The 27,331-nt window shown below is 37.7% G+C and overlaps 2 protein-coding genes and 1 long non-coding RNA gene across 9 annotated transcripts; 2 read left to right on the top strand and 1 right to left on the bottom strand.

Moving 5' to 3' along the window:
• Nucleotides 1-3,088: 3,088 nt before the first annotated feature.
• Nucleotides 3,089-5,979, top strand: LOC110785156 (uncharacterized). The gene has a single exon (XM_021989598.2). It carries the CDS (start codon nucleotides 3,231-3,233, stop codon nucleotides 5,766-5,768), a length of 2,538 nt encoding a protein of 845 aa, XP_021845290.2. The 5' UTR covers nucleotides 3,089-3,230; the 3' UTR covers nucleotides 5,769-5,979.
• An 840-nt stretch (nucleotides 5,980-6,819) lies between these two features.
• LOC110785151 (basic leucine zipper 34) lies at nucleotides 6,820-9,499 on the bottom strand. Of its 2 annotated transcripts, XM_021989595.2 has the most exons (5): nucleotides 8,383-9,499; nucleotides 8,256-8,316; nucleotides 7,477-7,567; nucleotides 7,187-7,313; nucleotides 6,820-7,101 (listed from the first exon to the last, which is right to left on the bottom strand). In XM_021989595.2, the coding sequence occupies exons 1-5, from the start codon at nucleotides 8,999-9,001 to the stop codon at nucleotides 6,944-6,946; spliced, it is 1,056 nt and encodes a 351-aa protein (XP_021845287.2). In that variant the 5' UTR covers nucleotides 9,002-9,499; the 3' UTR covers nucleotides 6,820-6,943. The 2 variants fall into 2 exon arrangements, with proteins under 2 accessions (XP_021845287.2, XP_021845286.2); XM_021989594.2 differs by having other exon boundaries at nucleotides 8,256-9,495.
• A 5,829-nt stretch (nucleotides 9,500-15,328) lies between these two features.
• On the top strand, nucleotides 15,329-18,097 carry LOC110785150 (uncharacterized). Of its 6 annotated transcripts, none has more exons than XR_002532497.2 (4): nucleotides 15,329-15,609; nucleotides 16,415-16,539; nucleotides 16,730-16,828; nucleotides 17,615-18,097. It is a non-coding gene; the product is annotated as an uncharacterized lncRNA (long non-coding RNA). The 6 variants fall into 6 exon arrangements; XR_008918475.1 differs by having other exon boundaries at nucleotides 15,332-15,609; nucleotides 16,415-16,518; XR_002532495.2 differs by lacking the exon at nucleotides 15,329-15,609 and adding an exon at nucleotides 15,627-15,997 and having other exon boundaries at nucleotides 16,415-16,518.
• Nucleotides 18,098-27,331: the final 9,234 nt, after the last annotated feature.

The following is a 27,331-nucleotide window of genomic DNA, read 5'->3' as shown; positions in this document are numbered from 1 at the left end:
AGCTAGCATTTCTATTTTGTAGTTAGATTCTCAATTTTATGAATTTCAATCACAAATTTCAGTTTCTCTTTCTTTTTTAGTTTGAGTTTTGTTTTTTCAATTTCCAGAATTTTGTTCTTCATTTTTGGGCCAATTTCGATAATTCACTGGTATAATTCTTACTCTTCTCTTTACTTGATTACTTAATTCTTTAGTTGCTTGATTAGTTTAGTTTATACTTTGATTTAGTTGTTTGATTTTATATTGAATATTTTGATTGAATTTTGGTTGAATTTTGACTTATTTTTCATGTTTGAAGTTTCTGATTTTCGATGATTCAATTAGTTTAATTGCAATTAGTTTCGTGATTAGGATTCGTTTTAGTTTAATCTAGTTTCAATCATGCCATTTATATAGTCATAATCTAGAGATTAGGGTTGAGGCATTGGATGTAGAATTGGAAATTTTGGAGATTATTTTGTGATTGATTTTGTGATTAAATTGATTAATCGATGTTTGATTACATGCCTAGTTAGTTTAGGATTAGCTAACCTAAATTGCTAGAATATTGGAGTGTTTGGCTTCGAATTGGCGCGAGAGCGTGATTCGTTGCTTGCATTACTTTGGCTTGGTCGTTCGTTCATAATTTCCTCTTCGAGTCTTGATTGTAGCGAGAGCTAGATTAGGATTAGTTGAGTAGTGCTTGTTCAAGCCACAAATTTGTCATTGCATTCATTCATTAGTCATTGCATATCATGAACATTTAGGATCGTCGGAACTCCCAATTCAAATTCCATTGCTAATTCCCGAAATCTCTAGAGTTTCTTTACTTGCGCATATTTCATACATTTTGATTTCAATAGTTTCATAGTTATATACATACATACTTTTCCGCTTGAGCTAGCTTGTGAACGCAATTAGTTTGAGAAATCAAAATATCCATTATCTTGGGACGATCCCTAGCTTGCCACTATAGTCAATATAGTTGGTTCATTTAGGACTTTATAAATTTTGTTTGATTGAGTGGTGTTCGTCAACGACACGAAAAAACACTCGTCAGTATTATTAGCGACCATAACATATTTACTTAATATTTGATAAATAATTACTTCTCATATAATTATATATTCAACCTATTTACTCAGTTATTTATGCTAATGGATTCCAATATCTCGAGGGACCGCGTGTGCTAGCATTTGGTTTTAGTTTTCTCTTGTTATAGGTGTAAAAGAAAGAATCATTTTCTCCTTTTGTTATTTTTTTCGGTTTAGGGGAGCGTTTGATTTGGTGTAATACGTTCTCATTGAAAACGATTTCCCCTTTTTCAATCCTTTTACGTTGTTTGATTTTGGAAACAAATTAAAAACAAAGGAAAATTTGTTAATTACTATCTAGGTTGTTATGGAGTTTGTCAATTACTAACAAGGTAGTTAAAAGTTGTCAATTACTACCTACCTTTCTAACAATTGATGTCAATTGCTACCTTAATACATATTTTGGCCAATTAGACCATTAATAAAATAATAATTAACTCTTAATCATAAACTTAATTAAAAAAAAATTAAATCTAAAAAAGTTTCTCAATATTAAAAGTACTCGAAGTTACCCAAAATTTTAAAATTAAAAAATGATCAATCCAGGAAAAATAATTCAAAATTAAATCTCAATTTTTTTAACTTTGTTAATATATTTGGTAATTTTTGGGTATTGTTTTTGGATTGTTTTTAACTTTGTCAAACCAAATGGAGGCTTGAAAGGAAATGAATCACTTTTCCACTTTTCCCCCTTACTTTCTTCTTCCCATCAATCTTCACTCGTCTCCTCCCATTTTCCTTTTTTACTTGTATGAATTTTCTTGTAAGGAACCAAAAAAAGAAAACTAATTTGGAATTGTATTTTTTCTTGAAAAGTATTTTCGATGAAAAATTAATTTTCGTTGAAAACGTTTACACTAAACCAAAGGGATTCTAAACAGAGAGCGTTAAAATTTATATGAAGTAATTAGGTAATAGTAAGGGTGTCAATTCGGATAAACGGACTAGGTTTTGGGTCGGGCACATCGGTTTGAGTTGAAACAAGTTCATTTTGTAACGGGTCGGATTGGGCCGGGTTCGAAAATTAACGGACTGGATCAGTTCGAGTTAATTAAGCGAGTTCATATCGGGCGGATTCATGTCAGATCAGATTATAAGCAGGTCGGGTCATGCATGTGGGTCGGGTTGGAACACATCGGGTTTTAAACGGGATTAGTCGGACTCATATTGGGTCGAGTTTATCAGATAACAATATGAAACAAAGCGGGTTGAACAAGTTTATCCGGGTTTCATCTGGTTCAGTTTCATGTCGGTTCGAGTTCTTATAATTTCGATTTTTATCGGTTTGGGTTCATACAGTGTGGATAAATCTGTAATGGATGGGTAGCGGGTCGTATTTCGGGCCAGGTTAATTCGGTTCCAAATTATAAAATCACAATATTAGGTAATTACTAAAATCACAATTTTCAATAAGTTTATAAATTATATATTGAGGCCTTAATTGAGACAATGGCAATAATTAACTTTTAAAAGTGTTAAGAATTTAAGATCAGTAGCGGCATTAAACGGTTTACGGGTTGTAAACAGTTCGAGTTAAACGGGTTACATGTTGTAAACGATTAAGATTAAACGGGTTACGGGTTAGTGTTGTAATTGGTTCAGATTAAACAGGTTTTCTCCGGGTTGAAACAGTTCATATTGAAACGGGTCGCTTCATCTGGTTACAGATCCATTCGATTTGAGTTAAAACAGATTGGGTTGTTAATTGCGGAACGGTTTGTTATCGGGTTTTAGATCTTAATCGGTTCAATATTTTCGAGTCAGTTCGGGTTAGGGTTGAATATAATCGGATCGGATTAGATTTCGGGTTCCAGCTCTTGAGTTATTAAGGGATCGAGTTTTAAACGATCGAACCAACCCACCGGATTCAACGACTCAGGTTGAGAATTGACCAGCCCTAGGTAACAGGATCGAACCTCGGAGTGCGGCATCCAGTGAAGCGTTAGGAGGAACTGAACGGTTTGTCAAAAGTTCCCGGCTATTGACTTATTTCCTTATTCAAACCTCAATAAGAATTACGGATCATGAGTACGGTGTAAGAAGCAATTTTTTTTTTTTTTAAGTCCGAACTTTCTCTCACTTCACTCGCTTCGTCTTCCTTTTCCAGTTCCTCAATTGCGCTCATTTCCTTCTCAGTCATCACAAATCACAGTCAGAATGCCCGAATGTCCGCCACCAGAAACACCATCAACACCACCGCATCCACCACAATCACCACAACGACCACCAAACGAATCGCAGCAATCAGAAACTCAATACCCTAACCCTAACCCTAACTCTGAATCTAAAGACCCATCTCAAAATCCTCAACCTTCAACCCCAGAAACTTTAAATCCACCTCCAGAAAACCCGACTAATGAACAAATTGAGCCCGAAGAAAACCCCCATGATGTGGTTGAAGAGGATCAAGAGCAGCAGGATGAGCCCGACTCAGAACCTGAACCCGAACCCGAACTAGAAACCAAGCACCCAGAATCAGAAGGTATGAACAACACTCTCTCTCCTCACCATAACCCTTCAATTGCGGTTGATAATCACGTTATTGCTCAAGAAATTAAGGTTAGTAATAATATTAACCCCCCTGCTTCGGTTCGTAAAACATCGAAGCGTAAGAAGGGTGGTAAGAATCGTGTTAGTGATGTTGTTCTCGAGAGGAAATTACAGCAATTGAACCGATGTTTTAAGCCTATTCCTTTTGTCCCTGGGAAAGTTCTTGATTTTTCGAGGCACGAGGAGTTTTTGAAGAAGTTGGGGTTGTGGGATTTTGCTCATCTTGAATTTGATAAGAACATTCGGGCAGATTTGGTCGCGAAGCTAATTGTGGGTTATAACCAGAAAAACCGAGGTAGTTATGTTGATGGGTTTAAGATAGGGGTTAGCAGGGCTGATTTTGGCCGGGCATTGAATTTGCCGAAGAAGCCGGATTGCGATGTAGATAATTTTCCTGCAGAATTTCTATCGTTCCTATATGAGTTTGTGACAAGTTGGATGATTTTACATGAGGATGAGGATTTGTGGTGTATGCCTCAAGAGATTGTGGCCTTGACAAAACCAATAAGGGATGGGTCTCCTCAAAAGGTTGATTGGGCTGGGTTGATTTGGTTTATGGTGGAGAAGGAGTTGGCGCAACGGACCACCTTGAAAGACTGCTATTATGCGACGTATTTGCAGCAGTTGATCAAGGTGCAAAAGGAGGAGCTTCTAAGGGATATTCCATACATGGAGGGGGGGAATCCCAAGGTAGAAGTTGAAATTTCAAAGGAGGCCATTTCTGTGGAAGATGACGAAGATGGAGGTGATATGAAGATGATGGACTTTGAGGAATCGGTTGGTGCAGGACAGAAGTTGGAGGATCAAAATGTTGAACTGAGGCTTGGCCAAGATTATGTTGTTTCTGTGGAAAATGTTGGTGATGCTGATAAGATGGAAGAAAATAGTGAGTGTCATGCTAGTGGGACAGAGAAGGTTGAGGATGTCAATGAAGCGAAAAACGAGGGTGATGTGGGGAATTTTGGGGGTGTCGATGAGGGTAACGAGGTAGAAAATATTGAGAGTGCTGAAAATGTTGACAGTGTTGAGTATCCTGAGAATAAAGATATGGACATGATGGAATTTGAGGATAACATGGGCGAGGAACAAGGTCAGGGGCACTGGTTTCTGGGTAATAAAATTGGAGGACAGTCCCTTTTGCAGCGTTGTAGTATGGGTGGAGTTAAGGTCTCTGATAGAGGATTTGAGGATGTTGGTGAAGATGTAGAAGATGAAGAAGTTGAAGGGGATGAACATGTAGAAGGGTTTAAAATTATGTCAAGAAGTACCTTGGACGGTATGACTTCAGCAAATCTCATACAGGCATTTCAAACAGGGCAACTGCCTTATTCAACTGCCGAACTTGGGGGTCAGTCTTCTTTGGAGCTCATGTCATCCAGGGATGATGATAATGTGATGTTGGGGGCCCCTTCTATGTTTAATCATGCTGGGAAAAGAGAGATCAAACATGAGCATGACATTTCTCACCATTCACTTAATGATAATAAGAGGATGAGACTTGATGGTAATTGGGACGAGAAAGCTCCTCCCTTTGATATGTGCATGGAGCAAATGCAATATTGGGCTGAGAAAGCTAAGAGTAGGTATCTAGCTGATACAAATGTCTATCATCAAGCAAATATGAATCAACAGCACTATGTGGAACAGCAGTTAGCAGATAAGGACAATGAGATTATGCAGTTGAATTACAAGCTTGGTGATTTACAGAGGAGTAAACAAGCAGAAGTAGATCGTCTTAATCGGGAGCTCTGCTTGATGAGCAGTGTGATAGATGGTTATCGCAGGGCTTTGAAACAAACTCAGAAGTCATTTGCTGATTATCGAAAGCGTTCTCAATTACCTGATGAATCAATATATAAGGACACTGGTCTTGGCGGTGTTGTCAAAAGTGTTATGGAATTGGAGCGAGAGCGATTGAAGCAAGAAGAAGAAAACAAAGTAATGTGCAGTCTCATTGAGGAAACCTTTTGGAAAAATGTAAATGATCTCCAAGTGAAGTGGGACAGTGAGGTTTTGGCAAAGTATCAGTCTCATGATAGCAGGCTTATGGATGCTGTAAAGGAAATGGAACAGCTGAAAGATCATTTTGGAAAGCGTAAGACGTCAGCAAATGTTCAGGATGAAGGACAAGGTCCTTCAGAATGATGAAGAAAAGGTGTTGTTTTTCAACTAAGTGTTTTTGCTTCTTCAATATGAGAAATGCCTTTGTTTAGGAATATGTAAATGCCTTTTGCTGATGGCCTGCTGCAACCAGATCTATCTATTATTGTATCTACCTATGCTTCTCAGGCTTCCCGGATAATGTTTGGTTGATTTATATGCTAATTAAGTTAGTGCTGGAACAGTGTTGATAGGATATTTGCTTGATCCTTGTCCAGATTTTTGAGTATGAACAGTGTTGGTAGGATATTGTCTCCGTTTCTATTGACCTTTACAACTCTTAAGTATGAACAGTGTTGGTAGGATATTGTCTCCGTTTCTGTTGACCTTTAAAACTCTTGAGCATCATGTTATTGTGAATCATGAAACCTGTGTTTGAAAAGTTTCTTTTTGTGCCGCTCTTTATCTTCCTTCATATACTCAGATTTTCCTTCCGAATGTCTAGAAGTTCACTATATCACCAGTTTTTCGTGTTCTATATTTCTACAGAAGTCACCCATTCAGGAGAATTTCATATAAATTTGGACTACTATAGTTGAAAATCTCTTTTAGAACAGTACCTTTAACCTTAGCTTGGCTACTTATAAAGAGTTATGTGTGCAAGTGTAGTGCAAATATTTTGTTATGTGTTGAGACGCAGATAAGGGTACACCAAGTTGCCTGCATTCAGTATCACCTACATCGTCTGTTGGATTAACCTGATGTTTATTTTAGTTTCTGGTTCCATTTGGTGATATGGCTTTAGAACTTTGTCTAGAAATGACATTTTATCCTATCATCTGCACCATTATGTATCATATCCCTGGAAGGTGATAGTGCTAGTACTCCTGGGACTGAGTAACAACAGCTTCTTTGGAATCCAGTGATGCAAAGAATCATAAATTACGCTTTCTTGATAACATTTTCAGTGTTACATCTTTTGTGATTAAATTCTAAGAACGTTTGAGTTTTGGTTTAATTTTTCATGGCTGTGAATCTGTTATGTCAAACTGCATTGTACTCATCACTTTGATAATTGGCATGTGAGAGAATGATGTCTGTATGGTTACAAGGAGAAACCCAGAGGAATTAATTTATTACAAAGAATGCTTCTGACATAAATCTTCCTCCATTGAGGTATAGTACAGTATAACCTGAAGAACGAACATGTTTTTATTATTTTAACCTGTAAGTTGCTCATTCTTGTGAAGTGTGGTGTCGGGTGGTTGAGACTGAGTGGTAATGGGTGGTGGAACAATGTTTTCAGGCTTGTTTAGGTTCTGCTGGTAATAAACTTGCCTGAGCCTCTCTATTTCTCTCTTCATTGCTTCTTGATGAGCTGCCATTGATGCATTGGAGCAATTATCAGTAACAATAACTAAACATGTGGAATGTTATTGTTTATCTTAAATCTAAAAGCTTACCATCTTTGAAGATCTTATCTTGGGCAAGAGCTGCTATTTTGGCTTTGAGAGTGCTGTTGTCGACGTTTAGAATCATGCGTTGATGATCCAGGAATGCAACCCTTGGGGACAATGCTGATACTTCACTCTTTTGTGAAAAAAAAAAACAGAGGCTCAAATTAGTAATGGTTAGTTAACCGGTAAGATAAGGACATGCTAGGCGTATAGCCGTAGCCGTAGGGTTAGCTCATATAGTTAGCCCTTTGAAAATAATAAGTTTCCGTAGAATAAAGTGAAAGTAAGACACTAACTTGTAAAGCGGTAACGCTGCGTTCGAGCTCGGATATGTACTGCAACTTCCTTACCCTTGATCTTTGTGCTGATTGCCGGTTTGCCAATATTCTGCTTTTTTCACACGCACAACTTTACCGTTACAGAAAAAGTATACACAAATTATGTAACTCAACTATTTGATTTTTATTTTTATTTTTATTTTCATTTTTATTTTCATATTTGAATTTTAATTTCCCTCTCCTAGTAAAAGCTCAAAAGCGCTTTTTGACTTTGTATACTAAAAACAAGGGAAAATGGGTGTCAATTTGGCCTGCCATATTTAACAAAATTCATAATGCACTAGTATATTTGTATGGCACTTCAATTCTGATGACCAATAGTGAGGTTAATATTGTAATTTGAATAATAAAAGTTGACGAAGGTGATAGTGATACTATTTCATTTTTTGAAACATAATTAATACGGAGTAGAATTTTAAAATTACAACTCCAAGGAAGGCTGGTTACCGTTGCCGTTATGGTGATTTTTGTAAGGTCTAACAATTTTTTTTGATCACTTAGCTCAAGAAAGTATGTGAATATGAGTACGAGTATTTTGACACTCTCTAAATAAACAGGTGATTATCAACTTCAAATCATTTTATTCCTTAACATTTTAATTTTTAAATATAATTCAGATGAGAATAATTGAATAAATTTAGAAATGATAACATCAAAATCAACTTGATTTGCCTCAATTATTTGAATATTAAAAAAATAAAATAGCGATCTAATCATGAAGATTAATTGGCATTTACCTCTTAACCCTCTTTGGATCAACTACAGGTTGCTGATCAGGATCAGCAACACCTACATCAGCTGCATTACCAGTACCAGTGTCAGTACCAGTACCAGTACCACCTTTGTTATTACAATTAACATTACCATTAGCTTGTGTTTGCACTTGTCCTTGTTCCTTATCAAACTTACACGAACTCTCAACCTCCTCCGCCTTTTCGCCGTCTTCCACTTTCTCTCTGCCTCCAAATCCCTCCTCCCCCTTCCTCGTCGTCCCTTTCTTCTTATCCTCATTCGTGCTGTTATGGTCTGAAGTTGATGAAGGGTTCGAAGACGACCCTCCTAACTCATTGCTAAACATCGACATGAACTGCTCATCGTCAAACTTATCAAACTCATCATCATCATTATTGTTTTTACTCCTCCCTGTTATTTCTGGTGGACGGAATACTGTGCCGTTTACGTACGGCACCGCAGTTCCTGTCTCCACGAATGCCACCGAGGATTCGCTCACCGTCCTCCGGTGTGTTCCTCGCTTCACTGCCGAGAACTGCATAAACTCATCTACCCAGGGTGGATTCTGCCCCGCTGCCTGCTGATGTTGCTGTTGTTGTTGCTGCTGCTGCTGCTGCTGCTGCTGCTGCTGCTGCTGCTGATGAGGGCGCATGAATTCTTGCCATTGTTGTTGTTGCTGCTGCTCTTGATGAGGACAATGATGAGGATTCTGGGGCATAATGCTAGGCACTTTTGGAGGTAATTGTGCCATTTCTATACCCAATAGGCAAATATCCTTCCTTCCTCCCACTAAAGGGGTGTTAAGAGCCGACTACTTACAAAGATTTAGATATATGTAACTTTATCACGTATCACGTTTTGAAATGATAAAGAACAATGTCTATGTTTTGTATACTACCAACACTACCTCAAAAAACACACAGCACAATTAGGAATTAAGGGGGAGAGTTATTATTTATTATTATTATTACAAGATCAATTTCTTGTTAATTTGTTTTTGTGTTGTTAATTCACTATTTCTTTTGAAGATTTTCTCCCCCTATTCCTTTTGGCTGAGAATAAACTAAAATAAAATGGAATCTCTCTTGTTTATTATTATTACTACGTAATTATTTTTTTGGGTTTTTAATTTGTTCTTCTCTCTTCTCTCTTCTCTCTTCTCTCTTCTCTCTAAATCTATGATCTTTTTCACAATGTTGTGAGAGAAAGGAGGGAGAGAGAAAAAGACAGGTATGATACAGCTAAGAGGAAAAAATGGGAAGTGTTAAGGAAGTCCGATGGTAATACATGAAAATCGCTGAAAATTTAATTAGTAAATTAGAAAAAATAAAAAAGTAAAATGGAAGATTGAAATATATGAACCCCACGTGGCCTCTCGTGGAATAATTGAGCATAATCATTGCTAAATTTGTGGGGGGAAGAACAAGAAGCATATCATATCTCCTCAAATATAGACATTGCTTTGCCCTTCCCTAAACCATCGGCGGTGAATATTTTTGATGCTAATCTTGACATTTTTATATTAAATCTATCGCTTGATAGTGAAACATCACGTTACCTCCATCGTTGACGATTGATATTAACGAACCGTATTAGGACAATAACTAGATTAGCTTCCCTGTATTTACAAATATTTTAAAATTATTTGACTAATTTTTTTTATAATATTATTTGACTAAAATATTTATCTTTCTAAAGTTACTCCATAATAAATAAATGTTGAACGCACTCATTTAATCATTTAATACGGAGTATGCAATTTTCTCCTATTATTTCGAAAACTATTATTATGTGGCAATATATCATTTCATAATATATAAAAAATATTTTTCCATACATAAACAGTAAATAAAAAAGGATAGGAACAAAAAAATGAATAGATTTTTTTTTTAGGAAAACCAGTTTGGCGGGAAAATTTGGCACCAGGAAGTGACACGTGTCAACCCTGGTGTTTGTTTTCGTATAACTAGTCTTATATGCACGGCGATGCATGCGAGATTATATAAAAATTAAAACTTGTGATTTTACATCTAATGACCCACAAATAATAGGTATTTAAATTGATCATAAAGTTCATCTAAAGAACAATTAGACATCCACTCTATTAAAATATCTAAAAAAAAAATGTAAAATGTAGCACCAAAGTAAATAAATTCTAACACATATAAAGGCTTGAACATGAAATACTATTCATGTAACAGTGGATTCCCCATATTACCAACAGTGGATTCCCAATATTACCCTTAATTCTTCTTTGTTTTACATTCTGCCCTTGAACAAATCTGGTGCCACGCTATCAGCTCCCCCTCTCCTCTTCTTTCAATCTGGTGCCTTAATTATTTGTTTTGTTCTTCAGCTCTCCATCTCCTCTTCTCTCATGGTAGTAACTGCTACCTTTATCTTCTTCGATCTTACCTCCCTCTATTTTTAAAGTAAAATGCCTCATTTTCTCTCTCCTTCTCCTCCAGCCGATATTCCCTTCTCTCTCCTTCAACCTCACAACAATGGCAGTTGGAAATTCTAGATCCAGAACCAATTTGGGTTTTGCGTTTGCAAAACCAAGCTTCAACAATCTTCAATGGCGGGATATGATTTCAATGAGTTTGAAATGAGGTAACTTTTCTCTTCCTTTGTAGTTTAGGTTTCGCGACTTCAGCCTGTGTTCCACTCTTCTAATTAGCTTAGGGTTTGATAATCATTTGTGGAAGTTTTTTGTTAGGCCAATTTGATAGTCTTCACACTCTGCCCACATTTCTACTCATCAATTAAAGAGGTAATTAATCATGCCTTACATTTCAATTAAAAGTTCAATTATTTGGGTTTTCATGTCCGTTCATCAATTTTATACATCCAACCTTGCTGATTGGTAAATGGGTATTACAAACTTTTCTATAAGACGGTCTTACAGGAAAGACCGCCTTGATGGCCTCCAACATGCCACGTAATTGCTGACATCAGCCCGTATATATTTTTTAATAAATATATATATACATTTTTCATTATTTTTCATTTCATTTTCACATTTTCAACCTCAAAATCTGATTCTCTCTCCTCCCTCAGAATTCTGGATATGGCTCTCTCTCCTCCCTCAAATTCTCTACCAAATCTTCGCCGTCGCCGCCGCGGTCGGTCTTCGTCGCCGCCGTGTCATCCTCGACGTTATCGTCGCAAGAATAGAAGAGAGGAATGGAGATGGAGGAGCACCGTGGGGATGGGAGAAGCAGGGAGCTGAGGCGGCGATTTATCTCGCATCAGCGGCGGCCTGCAGCTGTGGTCTCGGCTTCGGCCTCGGCGTCATCGGCGGTGGCTGCAACGCAATGAGAAGCGGGGAGTAGAGCGTCGAATGAATGAGAAGAAGGAGAAGTCGATAACGGTGGTAACGAAGGCCTTCTCTCGCCACCAAGGCCGTCCGCCTCAGCCACCGGATTCCGCCTTCAAAACAGGTTAGGTTTTCTACAATCTGTAGATTTTCATTTTATTTATATGAATTATTATGTTCTTATGCTAGAGTTTTTGGATTTTGATTTTTGATGTAATTAGGTCTTGCGATTTTGTTTTGATTCGATTAGGTTTTTGTTTCGTTTCGATTGAATTGATTAGGTTTTTGTTGTCAATCCTTTGGGTTTTTGGTGTCGATAAGATTGGATTGTTTAGGTTTACTTTTTTTCAGCTTATGTCGATTGAATTTGTTCTTGTTTCCGACAGGAGGAGGAGGCTTTGCGGTGGTGGCGGTCTGGATGATGGTTGTGATGTGTTGGTGCTGTGGTGTGATGCCGATTATTGTGATAGAATTGCGTCACACTGTGGATTCGTAGCTGGAAGCACTGGTGTTTTAGGTTTAGTTAAGAATTGTAATGTTTTAGTTACACTTTTTTTATATTTAGTTAAGAATAATTATGTTTTAGTTTTAGTTATAATTCTGAAATAATGATCTTCTCGGTGGAATTGTTGGACAGATTTTCTATGTTTAGTTATGAATTTTTAAGTTTTAGTCACGATTTTTTTGGTTTTAGTGAAGGTTTTTTGAGTTTTAGTTACGTATTTTTGAGTTTTCATTCAGGGCTTTAGTTATGATTTTTCGAGTTTTAGTTATGATTTTACCAGTTTAAGTTACGATTTTCTTGGTTTTAGTTAACATTTTTTGAGTTTTAGTTATGTATTTTTGAGTTTCAGATAACGAATTTCAGATTTTTAGTTAAGGTACAAATTTTTAAGCATTGAAAATAATTAGTTGAGCAATTGAATCAATTAGTTAAAAATGAAACTAATAAGTTAAGCTTCAGAACCAATTAGTTAAGCAATGTAATAAATTAGTTAAGTAATGTAACATATTAGTTAAACCATGCAACCAATTAGTGAAGCACTAGAATCAATTAGTTATGCACTGGATTTAATTAAGTTATCACTGGAACTAATTAGTTAAGTTTAAAATTCAATTAGTTAAGCAACGAAATCAATTAGTTATGCAACGAAACCAATTAGTTATGCAACGAAACCAATTAGTTAAGTACTGAACCAATTAGTTAAGCACTGAAACCAATTAGTTAAGCAATAAAATCAATTAGTTAAGCATTGCAACTAATTAGTTAAGATTTTATGAGTTTTAGTTAATAATAAGTATGTTTAAAATCAATAACTATTTGGCTCATAAGTGTAACTATTTGTCTTTATACCTTAACTATTTTGTTATTCAATTAAATATGATTTTTATTACTTTTAGTTATGTTTTACACTAGTTTAGTTAGTACCAAAAAAAATTTGAAAATTTTAATTTCCAAAAAAAATTCGGAAAAAAAAAATTCGAATCGAAAAAAAAATATTTAAGCCTGAAATCCAATTAGTTAAGCCTGAAATCCAATTAGTTAAGCTTAAAGTCCAATTAGTTAAGCTTGAAGTCCAATTAGTTAAGCCTGAAAAAAAAAAATCAAAAAAAAAAAAATTTCGAAAAAAAAGATTTCAAAAAAAAAAATTCAAAATAAAAGTTACATGCTGACGTCAGCATGACATCAGCACACGCGCAAACATGGCTGCCAGCAAGAGTGCCAACAAGGCGGTCTTTCCTGTGAGGCGGTCTCACACAAAAGTTTCTCAATGGGTATTCCCCCCCCCTAATTTTGAATTATGGGTTGTATTATATTGTATAATCCCTTCATCTTTGCTGGTGGGTAAAATTGGTTTTTTTTTTTTTGCTGAATTTTAATCTTATTTGTTTATTCTTGCTAATGGATTAACGGGACTTTAAATCTAATTTGTAATTGTGGGGAGTAATATACAGTAAATGCTCTTCGTTTTTGCTAACGACATAATTGGTTGAATGGGATTTTGAGCTAATTAGATTTAAAGTCCCGTTAATTGCTAACTTTATCAAGCAGAGGTTTACCCACTTTTGAAGTGCTTAGGTCTTCATCGTTCAAGGTTGTTGCTTTTGTGCCGTCGAGACAAGGGCTTAGTCAGAGGTCTTTCTGCTATTTTGTTGTTAAAGCTGTTACTGTTGTTGCCCCCCAAGGTACTTTTGCGTCTTGTTGCTGTAGCTATGTTCTGCAAAACTTAGTCGTTGCCTAAGAATTTATTTGCTTCGTGTTGCTGTAGCTATGCTTCGTGATTCATTCTTCATTGATGGCCCTGGTAATTTCTCTTTACGCTTCCTAGAACTCCGATTTCTTAATAATCTGTATGTATGATAATTTTGATATTTGACAATTATAATCTTCCTTATAGTGATACCAGATTACAATCTATATAAGTTAGTTTTGTGATACATTTTCTGTATTTAACATTTTAACCCATATTTACATAACAAAAGTTGCTGAAATAAGAAAACAAACTTGGTGGAGATGCATCTCTTATTGAATATGTGGTTTCCTATCTAAATATGCAGGTTTCTTCATTCAAGGTGGTGATTCAGGTATATATATGGGCAATTCTATGGAGTTCTCTTACGAAGAGCTGGCAAAGGCGACAGATAATGTCAACAACAGTTACTAGGATTAGTGCAGATGGATTTGGAGAAGTCTTCTTAGCAGAGCTTAGAGGCGAGGTTTGTACCTGCTGTTTCTATGAATACAAGTCAGAGTGCTGACTGGCATATTTTTCATAGCTATACTGTTACCATAAAACATTGTCGGGCTTCTTCTTAGGAAATTCCACTAATATACTTCCTTGGCGATTATAGTTTGAAAATCTGATACAGAACTATTCTATCAGCTTGTCCCAACATCGAAGAACCCTAACCAATAGAGCATATAGTGTGAACAAATGACATAAGATGGATTCTAAGGAATATGAAGTGATTTTTCTTGTTTAGTATTTGAATCAGTGTGAGAAAAATACATTTTAACCTATTAAACAAGTTGGTACAGACATCTTATATCAGATGTCAGGATGATGACTCCCCTCCCACCTTCTTGGTATTATAGCTCAATTCTTGTAATGGGAAGAACGAAGTGAGGTCTAGGATGGCCTTATTCCCCATTTGTAAATGAAATGATATGCCATTTCTTATTTTCATAATTACCTATCTGAAAATAAGGGGGAGCTCTAAATTGCTGACTAATCTCATCCTCTTTTGAATCATATATCTTTGGATTGCAGCCTGTTAAACAAACTGTTAAATGGCTTGCATGACTCAGTTTCTTTAAGAGTTAAGAGACGATTTTTTCAATCTTGCAATTGAGGCATCTAGAAGGTCGCAACGTGCTTTTGCAGCCTCAATGCCATTCTTTACACACGCAGGAAATGAGGAGGGGCATAGTGTCTATTAAGAGTGCCCTAGATTTCATCTTCCATGATATTGACACTCTTTTACATTTGGTGCGCCTCATAATGGAGTCTAACAAGTTTTAACTATAATTTTTCAATTCCATTCATCACAATAGTGAAATTGAGGTTTTAAAAGGGGAGACATTTCTGGTGCATATTTATTTCAGATGCCAAAATACCTATAATTTTTTTATGACCCGTTTCTTTTTCCTTAAATGCACCAAACGCAAGTAAATAGTTGTTTAAATCGTCTTATGATTTGTCTCCTCTACTGGTGTATGGTGTAAAGTCACTCAGTTAGCTTAAAGCAACAAGGTCATGAATACTGATGTTTTTGCATTTGAGTTCTTGGCTCAGAGTAGATTTTGCAACTATTATGTAGGCCAAATATTGTTTCCGTTTTCATGTAATCTCACTAATTGATGTTGGACAACCATTTGGAATACTTTTCTAGCCTTGTGAAAAAGGCTAAACCAATACATGGTGTTGATGTTGTAGTGAAGGACAATGGTGTAGGTGGCGATATACACATCAATTATTCGGATCAGACAGAGTTTGGAAGCATAGCCAGGCAGTTTGGTAATTTTTGAAGAATGGAAGGTATGTTAACGCTCATACATTGTTTAGCAATTAGATCTCTTAGTTTTTGTTCCATGCTTCTACTGTTCTACCCTTTTCGTATTTTCCTTTTATATTTTCCCTGCGATGTCGTTGCTCTGATTAGCTTTGATTATCTCTTCCCCTCTTCTTCTACTCTGATATTTGGCCCTTTTCTCTCTCCTCATTTCTCTGCAACCCGCATTCTCAGCCAATCAACCATAGGGTTCTAAACTTTCACTTTCCTTTCTCATAATTCAGTCCATCAACTACCAAAACATTTAACTCCTAAAATAAATCAATTTCAATTCGAAACTCTAAATTCTTACAACGTGGTCGATGAACATCTGAAGATTTCTGCAAAACTAGGGTATCAATTCTTCATAAAATGGTCAGATCTTCGCGAATTTTTGATCAATTTGATGCGATTTTAAGCAATTTAATTTGATTGTTGATGAGATTCTGTGCTATTTAAGTTGTTTGAGTTGATTGCTGATGAGATTTTGTGCGAATTTTTCTGTTATAATATGATTTTGTTGATTTTGGTCCAACTTAGGGCTTTTTATGCTATTTAAGATGTTTGAGTTGGTTGTTGATGTGATTTTGTTGATTTTGGTCCAATTTGGGGCTTTTTGTGTAATCGATATGATTGATGTAAATATTACTATTTAGTTTTCCGATTATATTGCTGAGATTTTGACGTGTTCATGCTATTATTTGTTGAGTTTCAGAATGTTTTGTGAATATTTCTCATGGCTTGATTTTAAGCTTTGAATTTATGGACAATTTTCTCGACTTTTGGTATTAGGTACTCCGTATTTATTTCTATAACGATACCAGGGATACTGGATCATGAAGCCAGAGGCCGATTCCTAATATGACAATTAGTTGCGAGCTGCAAATTCAGTTCGGGTATGCTTGAGAAACTCAATGGTTTGTGTTCGACCAACACTTTGTTAGTCACATTCTCCTAATTACCATTTTTTTTGGTCAAGAGGTTTATTTTCATTCTTTCTTTTATTCTTTTGGCGCTATTTAGAATTTGAAATCATGGTTTATCATCTTGAATTCTTGACATTGATTACACTAAACCTAGAACATCTTGACATTTGTGTATTTTCAGTTGTTCTTGACTTCTTTGGAGTCTTAGCCCTAATTTTTCCGCCGGTGAAAAGTGGAAGCCCTTGAAGCAACCTAAGAAGGATAGACTGAGTTGGATGAGGTATAAAATTCTCCATAAGCATATCTTTTTTTTTTTGTTGAATTTTGATTTAGGGTAATGATAAATGAATTGGACTTGGATTTCACTATTCATATAATATTCAAATTCAGACCCTTGCTCAGATATGCCTTCCTATTTGAATGAATGTTAGTAGAATATTGTATTGATTAGGTAATAAGGAGAACACACATTTTTTTGGTATATGAACTTTGCTCTGATATGACTGCCTATTTTTCTTTTGCCTTGTTGTTTTTAAAAATGTATGTTTTAACTTAAATCATTTGATTCTATTTATTTACTGAGAGGATAGGGGCGCATTTAGTTTCTGTTATTTTTTATACAAGAAGTTGTTATATGTTTTAGCCTTTTAGGTATTTGTTCCCAAGTTTCTATTTGTCTTATGCTTGAGGTCCAAGAAACTATCACGGTTCTGCTTTCAATTTGGGAAATTATTGTTACAATTTTTTGCGCTTAGATACATGAATTTGTGTTTTTGATGGTAATGTATCGAAAAAGACTTTTAAATAAAGTGCTACTTGCTGCTATATATGATATATAGGCTTTTAGCATGGTTGACAACTTGACGTGGATATCAATGGAGTATTAATTGGTGTCCTGGAGTGTAGCATTGAATATCTCTTCATTGAAGTACGCTTTGTTATTTCTCTTAGAGATTGATGTTGTAATTTTGTCTAAAAGTCTTATCATATCTTGGTTGCCTCAGCTATTTTGTTTTACCTTTTCTATCCTGATTTCATTCTTTGTTCTATTCTTGTATGGTCATAGGTATTGTGGCATCTGACGCCGTAGACATCTTACCTCAGTCTGGCAGCCCTTGGAATTGCAAGCATTCAAGGACTGGTTGTTGCTTCAGAGAGATGATGTTGATCGTCATTGATCGTCATTGATCGTCATTTTTTCTGTATAATATAGGAGAAAGGTAGACATCCACACTTAATCATCAAAATGGCCAATATTCAGTGACTTGAACAATTAAATTGGTTAGCTTGGTAACTTGTTTACCCACTTAATCTTAATTATGAATTATTGGCATATACACTCCCACAAGGCTTATGAAGTTATGAGTCTACTAGGTGAATATTAGTGACATTTCTAATCTATATGTATGTTCTCCTAAAATGCTTCCCTACTTTATTTTCCATTAGAGGAAATTTGGATAAGTTTTCCTGGCATGATTTTTTTTTTTAATGTTGGAGTTGTACCGAAACTGAGATTTGAATAATTCAATAAACAAGTTAGATTGAGAGAGCAGGTTAGTGGGATGAGATGTCTAACCCGTTTGATTATGCACTTTAGGGAAATTGTTCATTATTCTTTTTGCAAATCTTAGTTTGTTTTGTGATATGGGTTTTATTGTCTCCATATGTTGTCGGATCTTTTTAAAAATTTAATTTTTTGTCTTAATTATGACAAATTCAGATTAATTCCTTTGGTTTTTTCACAAATAATTACACAGTTTCATTCAAATTATTATTTTTTTGTTATTAATCAGGTGTCATCAACGTGTTTCTTTGTATTAATTACACATGTTAATTAAATTAGAATAGTCACTAATTGAATTGATGACTTCAGTGCCAGATTATTGGTTACATATTTATGTAGCTTAATTAGATATTGGCTTCGAAATTATAATAAAAAATTAAATAAAAATGTTCAAAGTTGGATGGCTTAAACCCTAATCTGATTGTAGTTTTCGGGTTCTTGTCCTTTGGGGCAGGTGTTAGTTATTTATATAATTTTTTTTTTCCATGACTTGTATTTGTTTGTTTTTCAACGGAATTGGCTTGTTTTTTGTGGAGTGGGTGGCTCAGGGTGTATGCATTCTCATCCTGTTAGCCTCCTTAAAAGACGTGTCCTATATTTTGATGTTTCTGGAGAATTGCAAACTGATTGGAGACATGTGCTTTAGGTGTTGACTGGGTACATCCTATCGCAGAAAACACAGTTATGGATGGAGTTGCATACGCTTTGAACCGCAGTTATGTCTTCAGTCCGTGCAGTACTTTTAAGTTTTTCATCCTTCCAATTAGCAGTCTGTTTGCCACTGAATTCGCACTGAGACTAAACGACAGAAAAAAAAAGCTAGACTGAATGCTATTAAGTTAAGAGAGTTTAAATGCTGGTCCCTAGTTCTTAAACCCAAAAACTAAGTTATAATGCGAATATTTTCAGGTTGTGCCTTATTATTGTAGGTACACCAACCATCAAGGTCCTTCTGAATTGTACATCGTCTAATCAAATGTTTTTCTGCTTTTTATCAAATACATTAGAAGATTATTTTTCAGAAATTGATTTTCACCTATTACTTGGCTGGTTAGCTTGTGGTGTCTAGGTCTTTACGCACATGGTGTTACCCACTGCTCCTCTACGCCTCCGTTTAGTGGTCTTTAGGTCTTTTGTTCAGTAGTTCGTATTAGTTTGTATAGGAGATTAACCTCTTCGCTGACGTCCTGCCCTAACCTGAATCTTGTCACCCTCCGGGTTCCTTGTGCTCGTGCATTCTTAGGGTCCTCTTACCTTTTTCTGCTCCTTTTGGTTACTGTGAGGGGGTCGAAAAAGCACGAGGCTAATGCGTGACCTCGTCCCTCGTGGGCGTGACGTTTCTTTTTGTCAAATCAAGTGTAATTGGATTTCCTGTGAGTTTACACCTAATTGACTAGTAATATAGGAGTCGCCATTCAGTTTTTAACGACAATGAGAAAAACTGACAAAACCCGGTTATCGTGACATAAAGGGAGTGCAATTATGTTTGACCACGACTGCCATAGGTTCCCTTGTGATCCCTGGTGTGGGTATCTCTCAACGTACACCCGCAAGGTAGAGATTGAGGGTTCGGGGGACTGTAACTACCGAGAGGAGTACTCGCTCTTCGATAACTCCAGAGGCAGGATATACTTACTAGCTCAGCATAAATAATTAAAGGGACATGCGTTAACTATTAAACTAATCTGAACTGATTTTAACAATATGCAACACATAATACTAGTTTGATCGTGATTATCTTGTTTAGATTGATTTAAGGGACCTAGCATGATAGTTCAATTTCCCAAGATATTATCTTTATTAGGCGCGATAGAACAATCAGATTTAATAGTTTAACAGTTTTATAAAAGGGCGAGGAAAGCGATTAAATCATGCAAAGGGACACATTACGACGCACCCTTGAGAGGTGCGTCACGGTTCTCAGAAAACTAACCACTTTGGCTTTGCTATTTCTCCTTTTATTTAAAGAATCTCAAGTTTCCGGGCTTAATTCTCCAGCTACAAGGGACAGGATACGTTCTGTTCGATTTTTGGATCGATTGCGACAGAACGCGGGATCAATTTCGCAGCGTGAGGCTTAGGCTTAGGGGTTGGAGTCAATACTCAGAATATGAATTGTGTGTTGTGTTCACGTCGAATTTGGGGCTGTATTTATAGGGAAGAGTTCGTGGAAAGATAGAATTGTAGAGCTCTAATCCAAGAAGAATTAGGAGAGAACACGTACCCAGGTATTTTCAGCGCCCAGGGCTGGGCGCCGAAGATTTCGGCGCCCAGAGCCAGGCGTTGAAAATAGGGTATGGGCCGTATTTCCTTGTCAGATTTGGACTCGTGGAATACGGAGTCTTTGAGACTTATCCGAGTCTTTTAGTGCGTATTAACTTTATGACCGAATGCGTCTGGGCTCGTTACGAACTCTAGGCTCGTTAGGATTTTAATTAATACATAACTCTTATTTTCGAATTATACTAGGAATAGGATTCCTCTTGCAAATTCTATCTCTTTTAGGATTTATGTTGGAGTGCAACACCTAATTCTGACAGGTTTCTATCTTTTATGACTTGCCACTTTTAACAACTACCTATTATGGAAGTTACTATTTTTAACAGGTTTCTATAAATAGCAGGTTCGGGTGAAATGAAAAGGGTGATCGAGATTCGTTATTTTATAGGAGATGCGTTGCCAAGTGGAGATTTATGTTCTCATCATCGAACCTTCCCTTTCGGGAATGGGGACAAAAGTAGGTGTCTACAGTTAGCCCCCACTTTGATTGAGTCTCGGGATGAGACGATGGTCAAAGTACTGGACGGAGTGTGTCACACAAGCCATAGTGTATGTGACTTGTTTTGCGAGGGTCTCACGAGCCCCCGAGTGATAACATTTGACTTAAGGGTCATCACTTGAAGTGTCGACATATCCCTCACGTGTCATTGGTATTTGTCAACGAATAGTATAGAAACTCCCTCACTTTGTCATTAGAAGTATCTAAAGATGTGTAGAAACTCCCTCACTTTGTCATTGGAAGTAGCTACAGATGTTTTCGAAATCAAAGCTATAAAGTGTAATTGGGCCTGGCCAAGCCCAATCACGAGGTAAAATGTTTTTAAGATTCTCATTTTCAGGGTTAGCTAAACGAGAAAACCCCCTTGTTTTTATGGGACGTAAAACGAAGGAAAATCCAGCACATCGTTCTTTTTTGGAAAAACGGAAAACCAATCCTTTAATTTTTGGACAAAAGGAAAACCGAAAAAAGTTATCGCTACGGCGACTAAGGACCTGCGCGGTTAGTGGCGCAGACCCTACCGGCTAAAGATGGCGAGCCTGTCCGCTGAGGGTGGACGCCCCGCCGATAGAAGTGGACGAATCTGTTTGTGGTTTTTTTTGAAAATAAGGACCTACGCGGTTTGTGACGTAGACCTCGCCGGATGAAGATGGCGAGCCTGTCCGCTAAGGCTGGACACCCCGTCCTATAGGAGTGGACGAATCTATTCTGAAATTTATTTGTGTTGTTTTGAAAATAAGGACCTACGCGATTTGTGACGTAGACCCCGCCGGCTGAAGATGGCGAGCCTGTTTTTTGTTTTTGAAGATTTTTCGAAAACTGAGGACCTGCGCGGCTAGTGACGCAGACCCCGCCTGCTGAAGGTGGGCGAGCCCTGTCCGCTGAGGGTGGACGTCCCTGAATTCGTTTTTTCAATTTGGAACTCGCGTGGTTCGTGACGCGATCTTGCCCGCTGAAGATGGGCAAGTTCCTATTTCTTTTGTTCATTGTGATTTCTTTTGAGAATTTCCTTTTATTCATTCTTGTAGGAGCGAATTCTTTCGAGGGATGCTCGGATTTAGTTGCAACCTGAATGTGGGTTGACAACGTGTTTAGACGGACCATTGTCTTGTGGTCATCTTCTTTCATGGTTTTGAGCTAGTCTTTACGGCTCAATTTTGCCACCACTTGGTTTTTTATCAGAGGACCATGTACAAGTATCAACGGCGACCTTTATTTTGAGGTCGAAATCCGCTTTTCTTTGAGATTATCCAAACATGGGACTGTGTATAGCGTAGTCCGGGAATATGATTTTAACTTCGCACACTCTTTGTTGGAGTATATACTTTCTTTCGAGCCCCCAAGCACTCGTGCTTGATGGTCATTTCTTGCCAAGAGAGGTACGTATTTTATAACGCCCTTTGATCACGTTTGGGATCGTGCTCGTATGTGCGAGCGACCCTTATAGTGATATGCTATTTTGACGAAGTCGTGGAGTGCGACTTCATTTTCCGGGCGACAAGGTTTATTTTTCAATAATATCAGGCTTAGCTTGGCCCGGATTAATCTTTTGACAAACAAACATTTTTTTATTTGAGAAACCAACGACTTAATAATATTTTTGGTGTTTCGAAGAATGACCTTGATGCTTATATTTGTTTCAAAAAATGTGCACATATATATTCCTTGAGACGAGTCTAAGTTTCGATAAGTTTTATTTATTTTCACTATTTGGGTGCTAATGGTGCTTTTGGCTTGATCTTGATTTCAATAGGGCCTCGTGTCTACCAACACGGTTTTAAGTCCTTTACTGTTCCGCGTTTTGTGAGATCTGGGCCTTGGGCTGTATTTTCGGCCCCCAAGGCTAGGCGTTAATCTTTTCGGCGCCCAGCCATGGGCGCTGAAAGCCTTATCCTGGCAATTTTTGGTTTTCGGATTTCTTAACGCGTTTCCGAATGGGATCAGGATGTCACTTGATGTCTTCAGCTATATATAGGGGTTAGATACGTCCTTCTTTTCCATCACTCTCAATCTTCTTCTCTCTTGTAGTTGCTTAGCTTTAATTCTTCCTTGCTTTTGGCATGTCGATTCCTCCCTTCTCCCTCCAACGAGCTGTTAGGCGTTGGCTAAGAGCCCTTACTCCTACAGAAAAGGCTTTGTTTAAAGAATACCACTTAGAGGCACTTTTAGGCTTACAACAAATTAATATTGATTATAACTTTCTGCGTGCAGTCCTGAGCTTTTGGGATTCTGATCACCATGTTTTTTGTCTTTCGGGGCAATGAAATATGTCCTTTGCCAGATGAATTTGCTGTGATCCTTGGTTATCCTACTAATGCTAATCCTGCCACCCCTGGCACCATTGAAGAGGGTAAAACAACCATAGGGGCTTTCCTAGGACTAGATGCTAACATGCTCGCTGAGATTGTCGTGGGTGATGAGGTTAATTTGGCAAAGCTTGTAAAACATCACTTTAGACCTAGTAAAAATATGACCAAACAGAAATTGAACATTCGGGCCCTTGTATTTTGCTTGTTGAATCATTATTTGCTGTCGAATAACAATGGCGAGTTCGGTGATATAAGGTTGATCCCCTTGATTAGCCAGATGGAAAGTTGCTATTCTATTATGCCGTTGGTTGTTGCCGAGACTTTGCTGAGTGCGGATGAGTTGAAGAAGAATGCCAAATCTGAATATTTTAAGGGGAGCCCCCTATTGCTGCAGGTATCGATCTTTCTTTTGCGCACACATATTTTTTTATATTTTTTTCGTTCGTCCTGCCTGGAGTTGATTTTCAGCGCCCAGGGCTGGGCGTTAGAATTTTTGGCGCCTGGTCCTGGGCGTTGAAACTGCGCCCCAGGTTTCGTTTGTTTATTTATTATTTTTTGATCTGATCGTACCCGTTTTTTCTGCAGATTTGGCTCATGGAATGACTTAGGCTTTTAGAAACTCCTGCCGAACCTAAACATTATCGTCCTATAGCCTTGGGTAATCGAAAGTATTTGCACCGAGGCCAGGACGAGACCGAGTGGACCTCCTTTTTCACTCATGGTATTTGTTCTATTAAGTGGGTGGTACCGTGGTGGGGTTTGACTACTATGACGGGGGGTTCTGATGTGTCAGTTTATGTTTCTTTGTTGGGGCTATCTCGGCCCATCTATATCTTTCCTTACCGAGTCATGCGTCAATACGGCTTAAGGTAGACTATCCCATTTTCTGATACTGTACCACCTAAAGTAGCGGCCTTTTCACAAGCACGGGTTCAAGCATGGGCTAAGTATTATGATGGTCTCCCGCGTTGGGCCGTGGCTACAAATGGCTTTGTGGGTCTTTCTGAAAACTACAAGTTGTGGATGAGTTCCGACGATAAAGCTGTGAGGGCCGAGGCTCGAAATGGTGAGCCGGCTGAGCTTTTGATACCTCGTATTGGGGTTAGGTATGAGGGCCGTGATTCTGCCAATCCTCGCACCCATGGTGTTAAGAGTGTGAAAGCTCGTCCTGATCGAAAGCGAAAGGAAATTCCTCCCCGTTCCAGTTCTAGGCCTAAGAAGATACCTAACATGAAGGGGCCTGCCGTTGCTAAAAGAAATGCAAGCTCTCGCGAAGATCGTCTCCGGAACAATGTATGGGTTAGGAAAGCTCAGCCGCTAGTAGAACTAGTGACTAATCCAGTTGATGTCGATAATCCTTCCCCCACCATTGTTTGTGCCCTTGAGGCTGAGCGGGCTGTAACTGTTCAAACTGAGAATGTTTCTGAGGCCTTGGCATCTTTGGAAGTTAGTGTCCAGGAGCCGGTTCTTATGGAGATTGATATAGGGGCAGCGCAGAAACCTGTGGGGGTGGACTCCGCGAACATTGCCCTCTACAAGACTTTATTTGATGATCCGGAAGAACTAGAGTAGCATAGTTCTTACTAGGGTGTAGGTGCCCTTTATTTATTTCAGTTGTGTTTGTTTTCCATTCCTTTTTTAATAAAGGCGTATTTTATTTCTACTTTCATTTTTTTTGCTTCTCCTCTTTTTTCATTTTTTATATATTTGCTCATGTCTAACACTTTGCACAACGTATATATTTTTTACTTGATTGGACCGAATCCATAAATAGGATTGCCTACGTATCTTCGTTAAATAATTCTAACTTAGAATCAGGTCGCGCGTAGTTTTAGCTAGAATAAATTCTAGGATGCCGAATTTTAATAGATATGCTCTGAGGTGGAAACATTATATTTAATCGGTGAAATGAGTGAAGTATTATCATTATTCTAATCTGCTGTTTTTGCCGTAAGCCGTGTATCTGCACACGGAATTCCATGTGTTTTTTTTTTCGTTTTTTTGTACGACTATTTTTCGGTACGCATATCTGAATACGTGCTGTACCCCCCAAGTGTTCGTTATTTTTCCGTTATGTGCGGATAAAATGACGAGCACTTCTGGAAAAATTAGGCAGGCAGAGAGTTTCAACGCCCAGGCTGGGGCGTCAAAGTTTTCGGCGTCCAGTGCCGGGCGCTGAAAATGATTTCTGGGCGGTCTTTTTTCGACGCTTTGCTTCACATTTTCTTGCATTTATATTTTTTTTCTCTTTTTTGTTTTACTTTTTTACTCGTATTGAAATCAATTTTGACGCTATTTCGGAGACTTTTTTGACTGTTAGCGTGAGACGCATTTTTGTCCGGATTAATTTTTTGTATTCATGACTTGAAACGGTTTTGAGAATGGGGTTAGTGTGCGGCAGATATGAAGATCTTTGTGTAGGATTTTGATTGGGCCGAGGTGCGCGTTGACGTGGGGGGCGGTGTTTATTTTTTTATGAATTTTTTTTGAGCAACATTTGCATTGTTTGGATTTGATTTCCTTTTTGATTTCTTTGGGTTGCATGGGTTAGACCCTTATGTTTTGGCAATATGATAGTGTGGTTCATTTTGGGATTTTTTTTTGAATTTCAATGTCATGATTCAAGACCGAGTGGGCCTTGCTTATTGGGCCTAGAGTGGGCCGCTTCTTTGTTTTTGTATTTGCAAGTACGTTTGGTGCTTATTTAGTGTTAGAATAAAAGTTTTTAGGAGAAATCTTTACGCCTTTATTAATTTGGAAAGTAAGGAAAACACACTGAAACAAAATTAGCCTATATTCTAAGGGGTCTTAGGACCATCTAAAGCCTTTATTTTTTCTATCAATCTAAAGAACTACTAGGCGCTTTTTTTTACTAAGGTGCTCTATATGGCTCAAGCCTTGGGTTTAGTTTCGTAAAACTTTGGTCCTTCGCCGGTACTCATCTTGAATTCTATTCCCTTTGTGTTGACCCACTGACATGTCTTCACCCATCCGTTCTCGGCCTCTTCTAGTGTTGATGCAGGAGAGATTAACCGGGTTGGATCGAAACCTTCATCTTGTAAAGCTAGGGTAGTCATCACAGTCTCGTCCTCCATAGGCCTCGATTCGTTAAACAATGTCCATAGAGCCTGGTTGTCCAATATCTCAGCTGTTTTGGTCTTGGTGAGGTGAGGTGCCTCATCCAAGGTATGGCAGTCATGGAAAATTTCAAATCCGGGTTTTAGCAAGCCATCCTGAACGAAGGGTTCAGGGAAATCACAGCATGGATGTTCTTCTCCTTCCCGAACGAATATTCCGTTAAGAGTTCTTTGATACGGGGGAAGAAGGGTGGTTTGTTTGGCCTTAGCTAGGTTAAGGCGTAGCCCAGACAAGCGGTCATCAATATCTTCCTCCGTTGGTTCTTAGCCTAGGCCAAAGGGAGTAGATTTGTTGGGTAGAGGATGGAACATGCATTCCTTCTTCCTTATGCCCAATGGGGTTCCTGGGAAATAACCTTGAGCTAACAGCATTTTAGGGATGATTCGGGATGCGTGTGGGTCTAGGAATGATGGATCATAGTCCTCGATGAACTGGATGGCTTCTTTGAAGGAAATAATGCCCTTGGTCCAAGTATGCATTCAATGTTAAGTCTAATAAATGCGGTTCAGTATTAATTAACAAGTTAATAATTCAGTGAGATCAAGTGAGCTGAATGCCTAGCTAGAGGCCGCTTCAGTTCAAGTGGAATTAATGATATTAAATCCACAGCTTACTCTTGACTGAACCCGTAGGGTCACACAAATAGTACGTAAACGGATCAAGTATTTAATGGCATTAAATACTCCATCTATGGATATTCGGAATCGACGGATCTTGGTTTCAGTGGGAGCTGAGATCGTCACAGGCAAGAATGAATACTCCGGAAACGATGATATTGCCGGAAACGGAAATATGGATCGTATCGGAAATATAAATATTATCCAAGTCGTAGATGTTGCCGGAAACGGAAACATGGTACGTATCGGAAAATATTATTGGAAATGGAAATATTGCCGGAATCGGAAATATTGCCGGAAACGGAAATATTGTCAGAATCGGAAATATTATCGAAATCGGAAAATAATTCCGCAAACGGAAATATTAAATATTTGT

Source organism: Spinacia oleracea, chromosome 4, assembly GCF_020520425.1.
Source record: "Spinacia oleracea cultivar Varoflay chromosome 4, BTI_SOV_V1, whole genome shotgun sequence".
NCBI classification, from domain to species: Eukaryota; Viridiplantae; Streptophyta; class Magnoliopsida; order Caryophyllales; family Amaranthaceae; genus Spinacia; species Spinacia oleracea.
This window is presented reverse-complemented; position numbering and strand designations above follow the sequence as displayed.

Excerpts from the sequence above, each read along its gene's own strand:
- LOC110785156 (XM_021989598.2), top strand. The coding sequence starts at position 3,231 with ATGCCCGAATGTCCGCCACCAGAAACACCATCAACACCACCGCATCCA.
- LOC110785151 (XM_021989594.2), bottom strand. The coding sequence starts at position 9,001 with ATGGCACAATTACCTCCAAAAGTGCCTAGCATTATGCCCCAGAATCCT. Across the intron at positions 7,568-8,255 it reads GATCCAAAGAGGGTTAAGAG|AATATTGGCAAACCGGCAAT; the intron begins GTAAATGCCAAT and ends TGAAAAAAGCAG. Across the intron at positions 7,314-7,476 it reads GCAGCGTTACCGCTTTACAA|AGTGAAGTATCAGCATTGTC; the intron begins GTTAGTGTCTTA and ends TTTTCACAAAAG.